General features: G+C 40.9%; 1 protein-coding gene across 1 annotated transcript in view; it reads right to left on the minus strand.

The window, feature by feature from the left end:
* Positions 1 to 876: 876 nt before the first annotated feature.
* uevld (UEV and lactate/malate dehyrogenase domains) overlaps positions 877 to 18,290 on the minus strand; it is a 29,683-nt gene continuing 12,269 nt past the window's right edge. Inside the window, exons 7-12 of the mRNA XM_073049294.1 lie at positions 15,390 to 15,495; positions 13,808 to 13,978; positions 12,353 to 12,526; positions 10,759 to 10,852; positions 8,748 to 8,871; positions 877 to 4,462 (exon numbers count right to left, since the gene is read on the minus strand). Coding sequence (XP_072905395.1) covers positions 4,298 to 4,462; positions 8,748 to 8,871; positions 10,759 to 10,852; positions 12,353 to 12,526; positions 13,808 to 13,978; positions 15,390 to 15,495 — 834 coding nt within the window. The 3' untranslated portion in view covers positions 877 to 4,297. The remainder of the gene's footprint in view (positions 4,463 to 8,747; positions 8,872 to 10,758; positions 10,853 to 12,352; positions 12,527 to 13,807; positions 13,979 to 15,389; positions 15,496 to 18,290) is intronic.

The raw sequence follows: 18,290 nt of genomic DNA on the forward strand, positions 1-18,290 counted from the left end.
TGTGCAGTGTTACTGCTAAGCTGGTTTGACCTGACTTTCAGTAAATTGAAGTCGACCATGATTCCATGCATCACCAGGTTTCTATTTGACGCTGTTACGTATATTAAAACTTAGTGTTGAAAGTCTTGTGGAAACTCCTACCAATATTTTCTGCACTTTAGTATTTCTTGGTTCCACCCAAACTGATTCAAGGTCTTGATTTTCTGAACCAATATCCTTCCTCGTCATTTCTCTGATTTCATCGTTCACTAACAGTTTTCCCAGTTTCCTCTTTAATAGAGTTTCCAGCCATAGTTATCATGCTCATACCTCTATAATAGTAATTATAGACAATAGATAGATAGATACTTTATTCATCCCCATGGGGAAATTCAACATTTTTTTCCAATGTCCCATACACTTATTGTAGCAAAACTAATTGCACACAATACTTAACTCAGTAAAAATATGATATGCATCTAAAATCACCCTCTCAAAAAGCATTAATAATAGCTTTTTAAAAGTTCTTAAGTAGTTTACTTAAATACATTGAGTCCTAACCCCGGCACTTTAACATATCTTACTCCTGGCGGTTGAATTGTAAAGCCGAATGGCATTGGGGAGTATTGACCTCTTCATCCTGTCTGAGGAGCATTGCATCGATAGCAACCTGTCGCTGAAACTGCTTCTCTGTCTCTGGATGGTGCTATGTAGAGGATGTTCAGGGTTTTCCATAATTGACCGTAGCCTACTCAGCGCCCTTCGCTCTGCTACCGATGTTATACTCTCCAGTACTTTGCCCACGACAGAGCCCGCCTTCCTTACCAGCTTATGACGTGAGGCGTCCCTCTTCTTAATGCTGCCTCCCCAACACGCCACCACAAAGAAGAGCTACAATTATTAAATAATTGCCCACTTTATTATGAATACTTTACATATTTAGATACAGCATCTTTATAGGTATATTTTTAAACATTTTTAGATATCTTGGCAATTTTTGTTCCATGCTCTTATTTCTCTTATTACGATTTTTCTTTCCTGGAACCTGTTTGTTAGTGCACTCTTGAGTAATTTGTGTTCTCTCAGAAACAATTTTATGATATTATCCCACGTGTTCTTCATATACTCCTTCCTTGTTTCTGTTTAGCATTCTCCATTTCTCTGTCTCCCACACCCACCCATCCCAAAAGCTCTCTCTCCTCTCAGTGGCAATATCAGGACCCCACAAACCCTTCCACACCAATCACTGAGCCACGCAGTTATCTGTTGGATCCAATTAAATTTGTCTTTGGCTGATTATATAAGTTTCTGCTTTTCAGTTTTGTCTGCACCTACTCAAATTCCCTCAGCAGAACCTTCTTCCTTGTCCTACCTAGAGCACCGATACCTAAATGGACTATGACAACCGTATCCTCCCCTTCCAAGCACTTCTCCAGCTTGAGAAATTTTCACAATAGTTGCCCATTACCCTCAGCGCAGAAGTTCTGATTATAGCACAAGTACATTCCTAACAATAATCATCATTAATGCCAATTAATCTCTGTCCTGGAAAGGATATATGATTCATTTAAACTCATTCCAGTACAGTCATCAATTATTTTCAAATGCCATTTTAGGTCTTTTTCTTTTGGTAATTTGTTCTTTAATCTTCTTCTTACTCTGTCCACAGACAGTCAATACATGACCCAGCCAGAACTGGACACATTTTTGCGCCCTGTTGTTGAATTCCGCAAGATCTGCAACAGTACAGGGTTCCTCTAGCAATGGGGCCAAGATAGAAGCGTTCACGCCACGGCCCTCTTCCAACCAATTCTACCACCACCACGTGCAGCAAGTAGTGTATTCAACATTTTTGTTCTTTAATTATCTATATTTGTTTTAAGTTTTATTTTTTCCTTCTATATATCTATCCTTAAAACTCTGGTGTTATTATTGGTTTTGACATTTACCAAAATCTCATCAGTTCTGATATTAGTATTTGAGCTGGAGAGAGAGGGCAAAGGAAATTTTGGTAACTACCAACATAAACCATCTTTTTATTTCAGTGCGATCTAGTTGATGCTGCATGGTCTTGCAAGGCACAAAAGCCTGAAATTTCAAACACTTCTGACATTGCCACATTAGCTCTCATTTATTATCTCTTTAGTAATATAAAGAACATTGGATTCCATTCCAGAAATGAGTTTGAGAAATTGACAATTACATTGGATTGGCCTGGATGATGGTTATTTGTTATATTTTGCAGGTTTAGTGCTTTAGGTATTTTGCCCAATCAATTTGATTCCTGTCTGATCATACTGGGACAAAAGGCTTAACAGAATAGGCTGCCTAATCACGTCAGCCATTTCTATTTAGGTACAGTTTGTTGCTTGTCCATCTTCCAACAATAAGCTTACATCGTTCCTATCGTTTCAAATCTCTGTACGTATGTCGCTTAAGGCCAACATGTAGGGATATCGAGCATAAAGGAAGGTAAATGGTATATTGACTTCTCTTTTGAAAGAGTTTGACTACAGAAGTAAGGCAGTCTAATTATACATCTGTATAGCGCTTTGGTGAGACTGTACTTCGAATGCTGTGCACACCTTGTTCTTGTTACTTATAAGATGAACTTGTCATGGAATGAATTCAGTGAAAATTCCAGGAATGGCAAGTGTGCCATATACAGAGAGATTAAGTATACTGGGACTGCATTCTTCAGCCATTAGAAGAACAAGAAACTGACAATATTTTTTTTAAGTGCATGATAGATTAAATGCAGAGAGAAGAGTTCCCTGCTTAAGGAGTTCAGAACAGAAGGTGCAGTTTGAGAATAAAGGGTAGGTTACTTAGAAATGAAATCAGGAGAAATGTCTTCACTCGGGAAGGTAAACCTTTGGAATTTTCCATGCAGACTCTCAGTAGACAGAGACAAAGATTTGACAACGTGCAACATGCTCAAAAGTTGCTTGAAATACAATTCCTGGGACATTCTGGCCCATGACTGTCCGAGGTGGTGAAAGAGAACTGGGGAGGATATTGAGAATCTCGGTACCATGCATTTGAAGCCCACAGAGGCCCCTGCATAAGCAGCTGGAGCTTACCACCTCCCAAACTACCCATCTGCTTGCCCCATATGGCACCTCACGACACATCCGCAGTTCTTTAGAACCCACAATACTGATATAGAAGCAATCGCCATCAATTCCAAGCGCCTGCCCAAGAATGAGACAGGTTTTGTACAGTCTATAGAATATGTAAGAAAGACAATAATGAGATAACTAGAGATTCAGTCCTGGGACAATGAGGAGGCCTAAAGTAAGTCCAAATTAGAAAGTACATTGAATGAGAGTCCGAAGATAGGTAAGAAGAGGCAGTGGAGGGAGAGTACAGCAAAACTTTACTCCAACAACTCAGCATGCACCCCAGCACTGTCATTGTATGGAAATAAGGTAGATGTCCTTTTCTTGTTAAGGATTGTGTGCATGACAGGTACAGATAGGTGAGTTCAGTAAACACTACTGTTATGAACGTGGGAAGGGTAGGTCAGTGGTGGAAGAAGTGTGTTGAGTACTAGTTTTGGATGATTTTAATAAGGGCAAAATATTAAAATCTGTTGGTGAAACCAGAAGGTATAAAACAGCAAAGGTTGAACATACATCATCTTCACTTCACAATATTTCTGCAGCAGCATGTGTTTCAAATTGGGTTTACAGAGTTTGCCATCTCCCCCAGTTCCAGACTCAGCTTAGTGTTTCAGTTGTTGCCCAGGATGAATGTTTGTTTGAAATGCCACTAGACTGAGGCATTACCCGCATACTGCTCAGCTAGGCAGATACATACAGGGCAAATGGGATCTAGCAGCATCACAGGCACAAAGCTGTGCGTTTGAGTCAGGGGATTGAGGGTGGGGGCATGGGGGTGAATTAGTTTATATATTATCTTTACAATAAAAGCAGTAAAGTAACTTTGAGAGCTGATTGCTGACATGTAGACACATGTCGTGGGCATTTTCAACTTGCAAAGTTCCCATGAAGAAAGTGAGTTGGAGTCTAAGTTAAAATTAATCGATGCTCCTTGATGTTCAGTTAAGGAATGTTGGCCAAGACTTTGGAAGAGCTTCATTTTCTGGGACTGTTTAGCCTATATCCAACCAGAAAATGCTGATAACAGAGCCAAACCATGACTCTCGAGCTTAGCAAGGCTACGTGGCAATGATTATATAAAGTGCATTTGGCTGTGGGTAAGTTTCCAGTCACAGAGTGGATGCTTCCTGGAAACACTGGAAGAAGATGCAATTTCTTTGCCGTTAGTTATTTACATTTGTGCAAACAGCAGTTCAAATCTTTAGTTGCTGAAGAAAGTTTTGGAGGGTTGCTGCACTGTTCTGTAACTTCCCTTGATCTTCCTCCAAAAGATCTGGTGCAGTTACATTGACCACTCCGTCCCTGGTTAGTGTACATGGCAGGCTGAGAAATACTTCCCCACTGATTCCATACCAGCCCTGTGGGAAGAATGCATGCTCAGTTAATTGTCAAAGAGTGATGAAGAAAGCCAATTGCCAAAATGGGCCAAACTAAGCACTAACACCTCCTTTCCTTTCTATCTACTCCTGCATGTACGAATATTATCAGAGGATTCCTAACCTGCTGAAAAATAGCTGAAAACTCTCTGGAAGAGCCACTTGGTCATGACAACTACAAACACATGTTATTTCTTATCCCTCAAGACATGCTAGTTAATATTAATTATTAGAAACAGAAGAATTCAAAAAGACATACAGACAATAAACATATCCATTTTACCTTCTGACTACATTTTAATGCCCTTTTGTATTTGTAATTCCACCACACCATTGTAAACAGTTATCATGGAATTTAAAAATGAATGTGAACCAAGGATCAAGGGACAGTGTCATTTGGAGCCCGTTCCATTGCTCCATTAGATCAACACAGGTTCCTTCATAGTCTGTACATAATGCTCCCAAATTTTTAAATTTTCTATTCAATCAAAGTGAGTCCCAGGAGTTTCTACAGGCATATTATGAGCAAAAGAGTAGCAAGGGACAAAACTGGTTCTCTTTGAAATCAGAATAGTCATCTATTCAAGGAGCCGAATGAGATGGGGGAGCTTAAATGGATTTTTATCATCTATATTTACCTGGGAGTGTCACAAGGGTAAATTGAGGCTGGACCCAAGTGCAGGACACAGGCACTGAAGTACTAGGGGCAGGACAAGAATAACTAAAGGATAGAACCAGATGGGGAGACCAGGGCATGCGAAAGAGACAGGGCATGCTAGGTAATCCTGGGGTTCAGAGAGAGTTTGTGGCAAGGCTGGATCCCGGAGTCCATGGCTAGGCTGGGGTAGGAAGGGACAGAGACCACAGGGTGGGCCACATATTCCTGGGCAGGGCCACCTCCCAGGCAGGAATTCAGACACCCAGGCAAGACACAGAACACCTATGGGCAGGTAGTGGGCACAACCCATCAGAGGTGAGGGGTAGGAAGGAGACAGAGTCCCCCCGCCAGGCAATGGTAGTCCAGCCTGCTACCCGACAGAGGCAAGGGATCAGGAGGGAACTTGGTTCAGGGTGACTCCAAGTCTGACTCACAGAACTTGCAGATGAAGCCATGGGCCCTCCAAGCCGGGACAACCAGAACAAACATGGCCGATCAGACAAAACACCTCAGAACATGGCAAACCAGCTCATACAGAACAACCCCCCAACTAGGCTTAGTCCCAGAGTCCCTTATATCCACCTCCCAGCTGATAGGCAACAGGTACACCTTCTTAAGCCAAGATGATCCTGTTTGGCTTAAGGGTGACAGGAGGGATGGCTGTAAGACCCGGAGTCCGGAGTCTGCGGACTGGATCAAGACCCGGAATGCAGGCTCCGGACCGGACCATAATAGGGAGATGGATGCAGTCTGTACAAGCGTGGCAAACCAGCAGTGAGATCATGGACGTTTAAGGATTACAGAGGAAGAGATGCTTGTGTCTTGAGGCAAATTAGGGTGGATAAATCCCCAAGGCCTGACAAGGTCTTCCCTCGGACCAGGTGAGAGGCCAGTGCAGAAATTGCAGGGGTCCTGGCAGAGGTATGTATTTAAAATGTCCTTAGCCACAGGTGAGGCACTGAAGGATTGGAAGATAACTAATATTGATCCATTCTTCAATTGAGCTCTAAGAATGAGCTGGGAAATTATAGGCCCTTGAGCCTGACATCAATACCAGGTAAATTATTGGAAGGTATTCTAAGGGACCAAATATATAAGTATTTGGATAGACAGGGGCTGATTAGGGATAGTCAACAAGATATTTCAGATTTCTAGTACATTTGCGTGCAGGAGAGTTTCCTGACATTTTTGTAAATAGCCAAGTTTAGGATAATGAGATAATGAGTGGTTCCTTATTCTGACCTCTCACCTCAGTGAAAATAGCGTCAATAATTCTCTTAACTATCTCAATAGATTATATTTAATCTATTAAAGTCAACAGAATACAATCCTATGAAATCCTATACAGACTCATGCAGTATTCACAATTTAAAAACTCTTGGCACATTCTAACAAATAGCTGTTAACTTTTGTTTGAGGCAAGTATTCTTCCTACTTGTGATGTCTAGAAATAAACATTGTTCACTTTTCCCTAATTTTCGTTAAGATCTTCTCATCTGAAAGTCTTTCCTGCAACCAGCAAATCAGCAAGGAGAAAAGACCAACAAGCAAAGCAGCTACAAGAATCCCCTTGTCTTTGCCAGTTATCAAAGATCCTCATATTCAGAAACAGTTTAAAAATACTAAACATATTCAATTAATTTTAAAAATACAATCTTTAAAAGTTTACTTTAACACCCACTGACTGCCTTGTTTGGCATTGTTGGAGGAAGTTATTTTACTCTTAAGCCAAATGATTTGCTTATTTTGGCTTTTATTTCCCTTTTAGCCAGGAGAGTTTTGTTGCTTAAATGGAAAGATGCTGCTCCGCCTGCTCATGCCCATTGGGTGATTGATGTTATGTCATGTTTAAATCTAGAGAAGATTAGGTGTTTTATTTCTATACCTAGACTAGATTTTTTCACATTATGGAGACCTTTTTGGAACTAATTTCACCAATCTTCGACTTGTTCAGTAACGATGATGGCTACTATATGTTTGAATTTACGGCTATATGTCCAAGATTTTTTTTCTTTTCTTTTAACCAAACAGCTGTGGTTTTTTCTCTTTTACTTTTTTTTGTTATGGGGTTTTGATTTTGCTTTAGATTAGAATAAAATATACCTTTTCAATATTATGGTTAACTTACTATACATGGATATGGGGCATTTCAACATTGATAGATAGATAGATAGATAGATACTTTATTCATCCCCATGGGGAAATTCAACTTTTTTTCCAATGTCCCATACACTTGTTGTAGCAAAATTAGTGTATGGGACATTGGAAAAAAAAAAGTTGAATTTTTTCTGTTTACATTTCTTTACATTGTTTCTGTTTACGTAATATCATAATGTATTTTGTATTCATCTATGCAAGTAATTAATAAAAATATTGAAAAAGAAAAAATACAATCTATTTAAACAAATTCAAACAATTGAAACAGTCTAAATTTCTTTGGACAATGGTAGCCATTCTCACAGCTGATCTTATCCAAAGGTATGAGTACAGAAATTACTACTGCATCTTCCCCCTTGCTTTTCAGTCCTGATGAAGGGTCTCAGCCCAAAGCGTCAACTGTTTATTCATTTCCATAGATGCTGTCTGACCTGCAGAGTTCCTCCAGCATCTTGTGTGTGTTGCTGCTGCATCATTTCCAAGCAGCAGATTCTGAACCCTCGGTGATGGGGAACTGTCACGACTTCAGACTCCATGAGGCAAAGCCACCATGAGTGCCTGCATTCAATTTGTGTCACCTACAGACACATGGAAATTCTGAAGCGTGACATTTATCTGTGGAAATATGAACATCTCACTGCAAGCTGCAAGTTTTCGTTCTGGTTAGCCTTATCCATATTATCTGGTTGTTTTTTCACCTTGGTGTAATCCTCCTTTCTCAAGACCTTTCTAAACCACACAAACTTGCAAAGCTCTAATCACTCCTTACAGTTCACTCTTTTTGCACTGGATCATCTGTTCGTCTCTAAACACTTTCCAATACATCCACCTTCTTCTACTTTTAAAACTATTGTGGAAAAATTTGCTGACGATACTACACATAATCCAGCATAAACCATTGGTATATTCACTTCAGATCTGAACTATTCTCTTCATGCTGAGCCTTCATATTTGTTTAACTCGAAGGTTCCCAACCAGTTTTTATGCCATGGATCAATTCCAGTAAGCAAAAGGTCTGTGGACTCCAGGATGGGAACTGAACTAAATCGTCATATTTAGTCCACTCAGTGAAAACTGTGAACGATTATTATTTGAGTATACCTTTAGATGTTTAGACCTGTTTCCACATGTAATACTTTACATCTCCAAATGCTAGAAACAAAAATGGTTGGCACTAATTATCCATTAAACGCTGCAGGAAACTGCGGGTGGATGGTGGCTGGGGAAAGATTGGGCTTTATTGCTACACCATCTGAGGCCGAATCAGCAGTTTGTCAAGTGTTTAGAAGCGGTCATCTGGAATCCATGAATCAGTGTGACCGGGGATAGTCAAGCTGAAGGGTGAGGGTGGAAGGGGCACCCAGAGATGCACAGAAGGTGAACAGTCAGAGAAGAGCTCTTCTAATCTCCATCACCACAAGAAAAATTCATTATGGAGTTGACCCAACTCACCTTCACCAGCGTGGAGATGGAATGTGAACGCCCCTGATTTCTCAAGATAGTCTCACTTAAATCAGCCACTGACAATCCAACAGACCAGGATCTGTTACTTTTATCTTTTGATCCCTTAAAAGCCCTAGAACACAAGACAAAATATTCAAATCCATCACTGCAATAAAACTGTTGACGTGTTTTATACTGGGATGTGGGGATGGAATGCAAATGCTTTTCACAATGGACTGAAAACTATTGGTAAGCCCCACCAAGAAGTTTCTACTGACAAAAGGGAACAAATCAAAATGGAATGGTGTTGAGCTTGTCGAAAGTAAATTGTCCCAATCTCGATGAGGAACTCAGCCAGTCTGTCAAAGCCCCACCCAATCTAACCCAAAATGCTTAAGTAGAATATAGAGTATATCCCACTTAAAAATAAAATATATAGTTAGGTTCCATCAGGTTCTAACTCCATCACATGACCTTCAAAAGATTTTGGGATGTCAACTGCCACAGGATTCTGAGCTTCTGATCTGGTGCTGTAGCCACAGTATTGATATGGTTGGTCCTGTAAGATGGTGGGGAACTCAGTGACAGCGCTGCGATGAACATCAAGCAGAGGTGGTTATATACTTTTTTATATTAGAGATGGCGCACTGGTGCACCTCAGGGCTGTGTGCTTAGCCCACTGCTCTACTCTCTGTGTACCCATGACTGTCTGGCTAGGCATAGCTCAAATACCATCTATAAATTTGCTGATGATACAACCATTGTTGGTGGAATCTCAGATGGAGATGAGAGGGTGTACAGAAGCGAGATTTGCCAACTAGTGGAGTGGAGTCACAGCAACAACCTTGCACTCAACATGAATAAGATGAAAGAGCTGATTGGGGACTTCGGACGGGTAAGACAAATCCTCATACCAGTCCTCGTAGAGGGATCAGAAGTGGAGAGAGTGAGCAGTTTCAAGTTCCTGGGTGTTAAGATCTCTAAGGACCTAACCTGGTCCCAAAATATTGATGCAGTTATAAAGAATGCAACCAGTGACTATACTTCATTAGGAGTTTGAAGAGTTTTGGTATGTCAACAAATACACTCAAAAACATCTATAGACGTACCATGGAGAGCATTCTGACAGGCTACATCACTGTCTGGTATGGGAGGGGGCTACTGCACGAGACCGAAAGAAGCTGCAGAGGGTTGTAAATTTAGTTGGCTTCATCTTGAGTACTAGTCTACAATGTACCCAGGACATCTTTGAGGAATGGTATTTCAGAAAGGCAGTGTCCATTATCAAGGACCTCCAGCACCCAGGGCATGCCCATCAGGTAGGAGGTACAGAAGCCTGAAGGCACGCACTCAGTGATTCAGGAATGGCTTCTTCCTCTCTGCCATCTGATTCCTAAATGGACATTGAACCCATGAACACTATGTCACTTTTTTAATGTATATTATTTCTGTTTTTTGCATGATTTTTAATCTATTCAATATATGTATACTGTAATTGATTTATTTATAATTATCATTGTTTTATTTTTATTTATTTATTTTTTCTTCTTCTATATTATGTATTGAATTGAACTGCCGCTGCTAAGTTAACAAATTTCACGACACAAGCCGGTGATAATAAACCTGATTCCGATCCTCGTGCAGCATGACTGATCTTCATCAACCTAATTTCTGAGTTTTTTCTAAACCTTTTTGCACAAAGAGCTGAGGTTTTATTTGTTCCATTAGTTGTGGAAACATTAATTAAACTTGCTTTCTGTGGATAGAGACAAGGGAAAACATTACCAGAATTCTCACCCCCTATCACAACTTCAAATGCTGCAGGGTTTACGTACAGGCTTAGCTGTGAATCCTCTAGTACAGTTCTACATGTCGAAGCTCACAGACAGTGAGTGACCACCTGACCTGTGAGAATATTGACCTTTGAAGGCACAGACAATTACACTGCAGAAGAATGTCAGAGGATACCAAAAGTATTTTGGTGTGATTGCTAGAATTAGCAACAAGCTGGGATTCCTACCTGTTTTCCAGCTGCTTGTATTTGTCATGGTCTGTAAGTACAGCTGGACTGATATGCTGCCCATCATCCCTTTCCGAGCCCTTCCACACGGACACTGAAAATTAAAGAAAAATCAAACATTTCCAAGAATGACTGAATTCAAATATTTTATTACCCTCCACATCAAATCAAATATCTCAAAGAGTAATAAATAGTTTATCTTTGAAATGAGTATTAAGCAAGCAATAGAATGCAGAACAATTCCTAACTCTTTAAATTTCTCAGACAGATGGTCTTCAGTCAACGTCTGAAACAAAGCTAACAGGGACCTTTGGATGAGTTGACCAGGGTAAACTGTATGGCAAGTCCCTAGACTTGCTAAACTGATGTTGGCCTCTTTTGTTACATGTCCATCTGGGGAAGCAGATCTCATTCCTTCAGTCAGAATTAATATGAATCCAAATTTCAATTGCAAATAAATCCTAAATCAATGTAACAGTCCTATGATTCACAGCAATCCCATTACAGGATCCAAATGATCAAAAATGTAATCAGCCCCGTTGATTGAAGTCCAGACCATGTGAGCCATGAGCTTCTCTGTTGCATTTTACTATTATGTAAAGTCTACACTAATTCTTAGACCAATGTAATTAGCAGTCCTGATATCCATCTCATGCCAGTTCAACATTACATACTATTGGACATTACATTTGCCTGCATTATTCAATCGATCGATCCTACAACAAAGATAACAGCCTGTCATTTTTATCAAGTCTGGGTCAGATATAACCACTATTTTGTTGTACACAGTGGATGGCAACTCATGGGCCAATAAGGGAGAAAGGATAGGGCAAAACAGCTTCTAGGATTGTGTTCTGTGACATCAGCCTAGCCGGCCAACCCTCCCGTCCATTCTGCTCTCCAATGTCTGCTTGCTGAGGGAATCGGGCCTGCAGTCCTCCGAGTCACCTGCTGCCGGTGGCCGGAGGTGGGGACATCGTAAGCGGTGTGCGAGGAAGCGGAAGCGAGGCGAGCGGGCAGGAGTCCGTGCCAGGAAAAAAGCAAGCCGTAGCCGGCCGGCTCTCCCATCCATTCTGCTCTCCAATGGACATTAAATTGGACTACATCTGTGGCAATGCAATACTCCGTGGGAGTACAGAAATGGACAAAATCCCAGACTCCGCCATTCAGCTGATTATTTATGTAACAGATTTTCCCCCAAGCCATCGGACTACCAACCTACTGACCTCTGCTGTGCCTATTGTCTTTTTTAATATTTATTGTAATGCCTGCACTGTTCTGTGCACTTTATGCAGTCCTGAGTAGGTCTGTAGTCTAGTGTAGTTTTTGTGTTGGTTTACGTAGTTCAGTGTAGTTTTTGTATTGTTCATGTAGCACCATGGTCCTGAAAAATGTTCTCTCATTTTTACTGTGTACTGTACCAGCAGTTATGATCGAAATGACAATAAAAAGTGATTTGATTTGACTTGACTTGAGAACAAGAACAGACAAAGTGACAACAATGACAGAGACGTAAAGAACAAACTATCATTTTACTCCAACTACTTATCATCTACCAGTATAATAACTGCACCGCAACACACCGAACAGGTACCTTCATTGTCCCCGTGCTCTCCGATAATCCAGGCCTCCATTCCAGCTGGAGGCATTTTCATAGATTTGCCCAGGATGAACTGGAACCGTCGAGTATCCAGGTTACAGCCAGTCCCGATCACGCGGTGCGAAGAAAACCCACTCAGCCTCCAGCTCACATACGTCATCACATCAACTGACAATCCAGAGAGGAAACGTTAAGATCCGAAGCAAAAGGGACATGGCAATCCAGCTTCTGAACTGTGGATGGTCAGATGGAAAATGCAGTATGCACTGCTGGTCCTGTGAGGCCTCCTACGCAACCCCTTATCTCCGATAAAAAGATAGACTTTAACCACACCCATCCTTTTCCTAGACATTCCACAATAAAGGCCATAATTACTATGAGTCACCTGCACCAACAGTTCATAATAAACTATTACGTGGACTATTGTGTATATGGGGAGAAGTTTCAAAAATCAGAGGTACAAAGGGACTCGGGAATGATTGCGCACGATTCTCTAGAGGTTATCTTGCAGGTTGAGTGGCTGGTGAGGAAGGCAAATGCAATGCTAACATTCATTTCGGGAGTATTCGAATACAAAAGCAAGGATGTAAAGCTGAGGCTTTATAAGGCATTGGCAGACACCACTTGGAGTATTGTGAGCAGTTTTGGGCCCCGTATCTAAAAGCTGTGCTGGCATTGGAGAGGGTCCAGAGGAGGTTCATGAGAATGATTACAGGAATCAAAGGGTTAACATATGAGGAGTATTTGATAGCTCTGGGCCTGTGCTCACCGGAGTTTAGACGAATGAGGAGGGATATCATTGAAGCCTATCGAGTATTGAAAGGCAACAAGAGAAAATCTGTGGGTGCTGGAAATCCGAGCAACACGCATGAAATGGAGGAACTCAGCAGGCATCTCTGGAAAAAATTTCCTGCCGAAGGATCTCGGCCCGAAACGTCGACTGTACTTTTTCCCCATAGATGCTGCCCGGCCTGCTGAGTTCCTCCAGCATTTTGTGAAAGGCCTGGATAGAGTGGATGTGGAGAGGATGTTTTCTATAGTGGAGGAGTCTAGGACCAGAGGCCATAGCCTCAGACTAGAAGGATGTCCATTTAGAATAAAGATGAGAAGGAATCTCTTTAGCTGGAGGGTAGTGAATCTGTGGAATTCATTGCCACAGGCAGCTCTGGAGTCTAAATTATTGGGTATATTTAAAGCGGAGGTTGATAGGTTGTTGATTGGTCAGGGTGTCAATCGTTATGCGGAGAAGGCAGGAGAATAGGTTGAAAGGGATAATATATCAGCCATGATAGAATGGTAGATCACTCGATGGGCCAAATGGCCTAATTCTGCTCCTATGTCTTATGGTGTTATAATGTCCTCTAGTCCAACCACTTATGCCTTAATGAGCCCTTCTACTGCCGTATAAATCGCCATCCTACCTCTTAATTACATCAAAGGGCTACATACCTGGCTGGGAGGCAATAATGAGAATACAGTTGGGACTCTGTTGTACAATGTTTGGAATTATACTCCTGAACAAATCCACGTTGCTTTGCAATGCTTCCAGGTACGAGTCCTCACCACCCCAGGTGTTAGCAGTGATTATCACTATGTCAGAGCCTGCTGAATTTGAGTAATCTGGAGGAAGGGGGAAGAAAACGTCAGTTCAGAGAATGGTTTGGATGGCGCATAGCACTATTGCAGTGACATCGATGCTGGTTCAATTCCAGCCACTGTCTCTACATTCTTCTCATAACTATGTGACTTTCCTCGAGGTGCTCCGGTTTCCTCCCTCATTCCAAAGACATGAGGGTTAGTAGGTTAATTGGGCACGTGCATGGAATTGGGAGGTGTGTGCTTACTGGGCGGAATGGCTTGTTACCATGCAGATACTCTGAAAAAAAAATCATGAACAGCATTTCCATTCTCCGCAGTCCAGTGAACAGACGTGTTTCTGCTGGGTCCAAACTGCAGTGTTACTGTAGAGGTTGCAGAAGGGCAAAAGTTCAAGTTATGTGCAGACATTGTACAATCACTACTGAGAACCTAGCCTCTCTTTACACAGCCTCGTTGTTTACGTCTGCAACCCAACGTGCAAATTATGAGGCACACGCTAGCTATTGGACAGTTATTTTACTAAATCTAGAGTATTACTGGCATTAATGCATAAATTTTATTGGTTATTAACATCTGAAAAGTGTATTTTAATTAGTAATTATTTATGCAATTGATGGACTTAGAAAGCGTACATGGAATTGGACAGTTGTTGCCAAGAGCCACGGGGATCCCGGTGAGGATTCACTCACCTCAGCGTTGAATGGGCTCCGCACTCTTGGGGACTCTGCAGTTCCATGTGTTTTTGTTTACCTTCTTTTTACTATTTGTGTGATTTGTCCTCTTCTATTGAATTGAATTGACTTCATTACTTACATCCTTCATATACATGAGGAGTAAAAATCTTTGTTACGTCTCTGTCTAAATGTGCAGTATGATATGTGGCAGTCTTGCGTGTACATTTTAGTGAATTCTATTGTGTTTCTTTGCTTTGTAGGTGCCTGCAAGAAGGCGAATCTCAACATTGTATATGATACACATACTTTGATATATAAATCTGACCTTTAATGAAAGTTTCAATGGATCAGTATCCGTATAAAAATTGACAATTGTGAGCTGAAGTTTCAGAATAGTTTGGTGACAGGGCTGCACTGTTCTTGCCCACAAGTAAAAGAAGTGTGTCTGGGAAACGGGCACAAGTTGTCCAACTCCAGTTAATTAGTGACAACATGACCATAGCCAATGAATTGTCGATGGAAGCAAATCTCAATACACCACTACTGTAAATTATTAGATTCCAAATGCGATCTTTGCTAGTTTTGAACAATTATGATGACATTTTGTGAAAGGGAAAATACTCAGGGATTTTGAGACAGAGATTTTGAAGTAAAGAGAAGTATTATTCTGTTAATATAAACTTGCTTCCAAGCTTATTTGATCAAATAAAAAACAGTCACGTTTTTTCTTCTGGATCCTCCAGTCAGATGACACAAACCTTTGCTGATTTCAACTTTAGGCAGATGAAAGATTTCCATGTCCAATGTTCCACTCTTCACTGTGCTTTCTGTGGTAGGAATAAATACTAATTTTTCCACAATATGCTAAAAAGGAAAAAAAAACACAAATCTGCATGATTTAATTTTTCCAATTTTCAGCCTTCCAATTCTTCACTGGACACAATCACCAGTGTTTAATATTTCATCCATTCTGTATGTTGAAGCCTAGATTGCAAGTTTTAGCTGGCCAATAAACTGCATTACTTTCCCTGAACTTGACACAGTCCTGAGCTGAAATTCACATATACATTTTCCAGTCAGAGTGACTGGACAGCGTTCCATTTGGGAACCCGATTGATAAGCTTTCAACTTCCTTGCCACCTATACACAGATCAAAATCTAACTTGAGGCCTTTGCTAGTCTCGGCCACTCATTTTTACCAGTCTCTGGTCTCGCTTGTTGCCTGTGGCATTACTCTGGCTACCCCATGATGTAGTTCAGTAGTTTAAAATCCTTACCAAAACCCTGCAAATGTTGACAAGCTTAGGGAAGTCTGCCTCACTTCCTAACTTCCAAAATATAACAGAGGAAAATGTTACTGGTGCAATTATTTTAATGTGTTGCCTGTGTGAGAACTGACAAGAAAATAATAATCCTTTGCTAATTTTAACTAAATCCGATTATAAGAGCTTAACAACAATTAATCCTCCCTGCTCTTGAATCAAAAGTTACAATTTCCAAATTCTTCAAATGAGAAACAAGGTACATTAGATTTGTGATCTTTCCCAAACAATACAGTCAATCCATACCATACAAAATTCTCTTTTATGTTATGTTTCACCATCCCAAAATCAATATATCAATAAAAAAGGTTTGCCAACACAACTCACAATAAAACTCATTTAAATTTGGGTACATGATCAAAATTAGTTTGTTCTAATCTATTGTTTTGATCTATGAGCCTGCCACAGCATGTTTTTGCATCATCCCTTGATATATGTTCTGTCTGCTGTGATTGATAATGAACTGTGTAACTACCAGTCAGGATTGAAGGTTTATCTTCATGGCTGTAAATTACTCACAATCTCCTCTGCCTTACTAAAAAAGTAAAAAATGCACATTTGAAAATTATCTAAATTCATCTCCAGCACTACAATAGTAAGAGTAAAATAGCAGGGGTTGAGGTTATAAACAGAGGAAGGAACCCAAAGGTTAACACAGACCAAGGGTGAATAAGTAATAACAAATGATTGATTAATTGGTAGCTAGTTGCATTATCAATCTCTATACACAGTCACCATTTAGTCTGGTTCTGCCAATTACAAACATGTTCACTATAGCCTGCACTATCATTTAATATTGTCAGACTTTGAAGGACATTAAGCTTTGGTTCAGGATATCACTAAGGGGAGACCAAACCATTATTCAGTGAACAAAAATGATCAAGTGTTATGCCCTCGGCCCCCTCCTTTGTGAGAATCGCAAGAGCCTTAGTCGAGGGGGGGTCAACTGACCCAAGAGAGAAAGAGACGTGCCGAATAGACACAGGAAAATGGGAGAGAGAGAGAGAGACGTGCGGAAAACCACGTTCTCCCAAGAAGCAGAATAAAGGCGACATTGACTATTGTCTCATGGAGACCACGTGAAAAGCCCTTGGGCAAAGTGGGCTGGTTGAGAGAGAGATTGCATTACCTGCAACCTTGATTGACACCTGCGATCCCGTGAAGAAGTATAAAGGAGGGTCTGAGGGGGGGAAACCCTCAGACGCACCAAGGAAGCACGATACCGATTCCCGTGGGAGCGGGAAGCCATTTTGAAGGAAGCCACGTGCGTTAGATTCCAAATGTTGAATCTGTGGCTAGAACCAACGGAAGACTGCTTTTAAATAACAGCGGGGAAGCCTACTCCCCTGATTCCAAGGATTTGCTCTGTAAGGACAACGGGCAAGTGTTTATCTTTTCTAAATCATCTCTCTCTCTCTACAACGTGAAAACCTCAGCGGTTCCCAAAAGGGAAAAGCCTGCAAACTTCTGAGTGACTCTTTATATTTCAATTGGACTCAGTATTACCCCTAGACAACTATAGAGCTTATTTCTGATTGATTATTGTTACACCGGTGTTTTAGATTGAGTTTTGACAATGTATATGATCTGAATGTTTTGTATTAACCATACGCTTGTGCCCCTTTTTAAATAAAACGTTTGAAAATAGTAGCATCCGACTCAGCTGATCCCGCTATCTTTGCTGGTAAGTTACCTGGTTACGGGGTTACGTAACACAAGTAAGTCAAATGATGAGAAATTGGAGCCCAAAATTGAGCTTTAGACACTCAAAGGTTGTAGGATGATGGGAAGAGCAAAAGAATTGACAGACTACTGGTTGGGTGAGACTATATACAGAGGTCATGGGTTAAGGGTGAAAGGTGAAAAGTTTAAGGGAAACTTGAGGGGAAACTTCTTCACTCAGAGGATCGTGAGAGTGTGGAATGAGCTGCCAGTACAAGTGGTGCATGCGAGCTCAATTTCAACATTTAAGAGAAGTTTGGACAGTAGGAGTGTGGAGAGCTGTGGTCCCAGTATTGCTCAATGGGAGCAGGCAGGTTAAATAGTTTGGCATAGACTAGATGAACCAAATGGCCAGTTGCTATGACTCTACTGAGTTTAGATGTAATGAGGCAAAGTAACAAACCTTGGCTTCAATAGTGGGAAGTAAAGAGAAGAAAATTCAGAAGCCATGACCAATTTTCAGTAAAACAGTAAAGAAAAGCAAGGGGTAACAAAACATCATCTTGTATTGTCTTTACAGCGTTGAAATAGTTCATTCAGCCAATTAGTTCTGACAGGTGTTCAAACAATTTCCACCCATCATTCTTCATCTACCCCTAATCTACCCCTCTTTCA

Source organism: Hemitrygon akajei, chromosome 6 (genome assembly GCF_048418815.1).
Source record: "Hemitrygon akajei chromosome 6, sHemAka1.3, whole genome shotgun sequence".
In the NCBI taxonomy this organism is placed as follows: Eukaryota; Metazoa; Chordata; class Chondrichthyes; order Myliobatiformes; family Dasyatidae; genus Hemitrygon; species Hemitrygon akajei.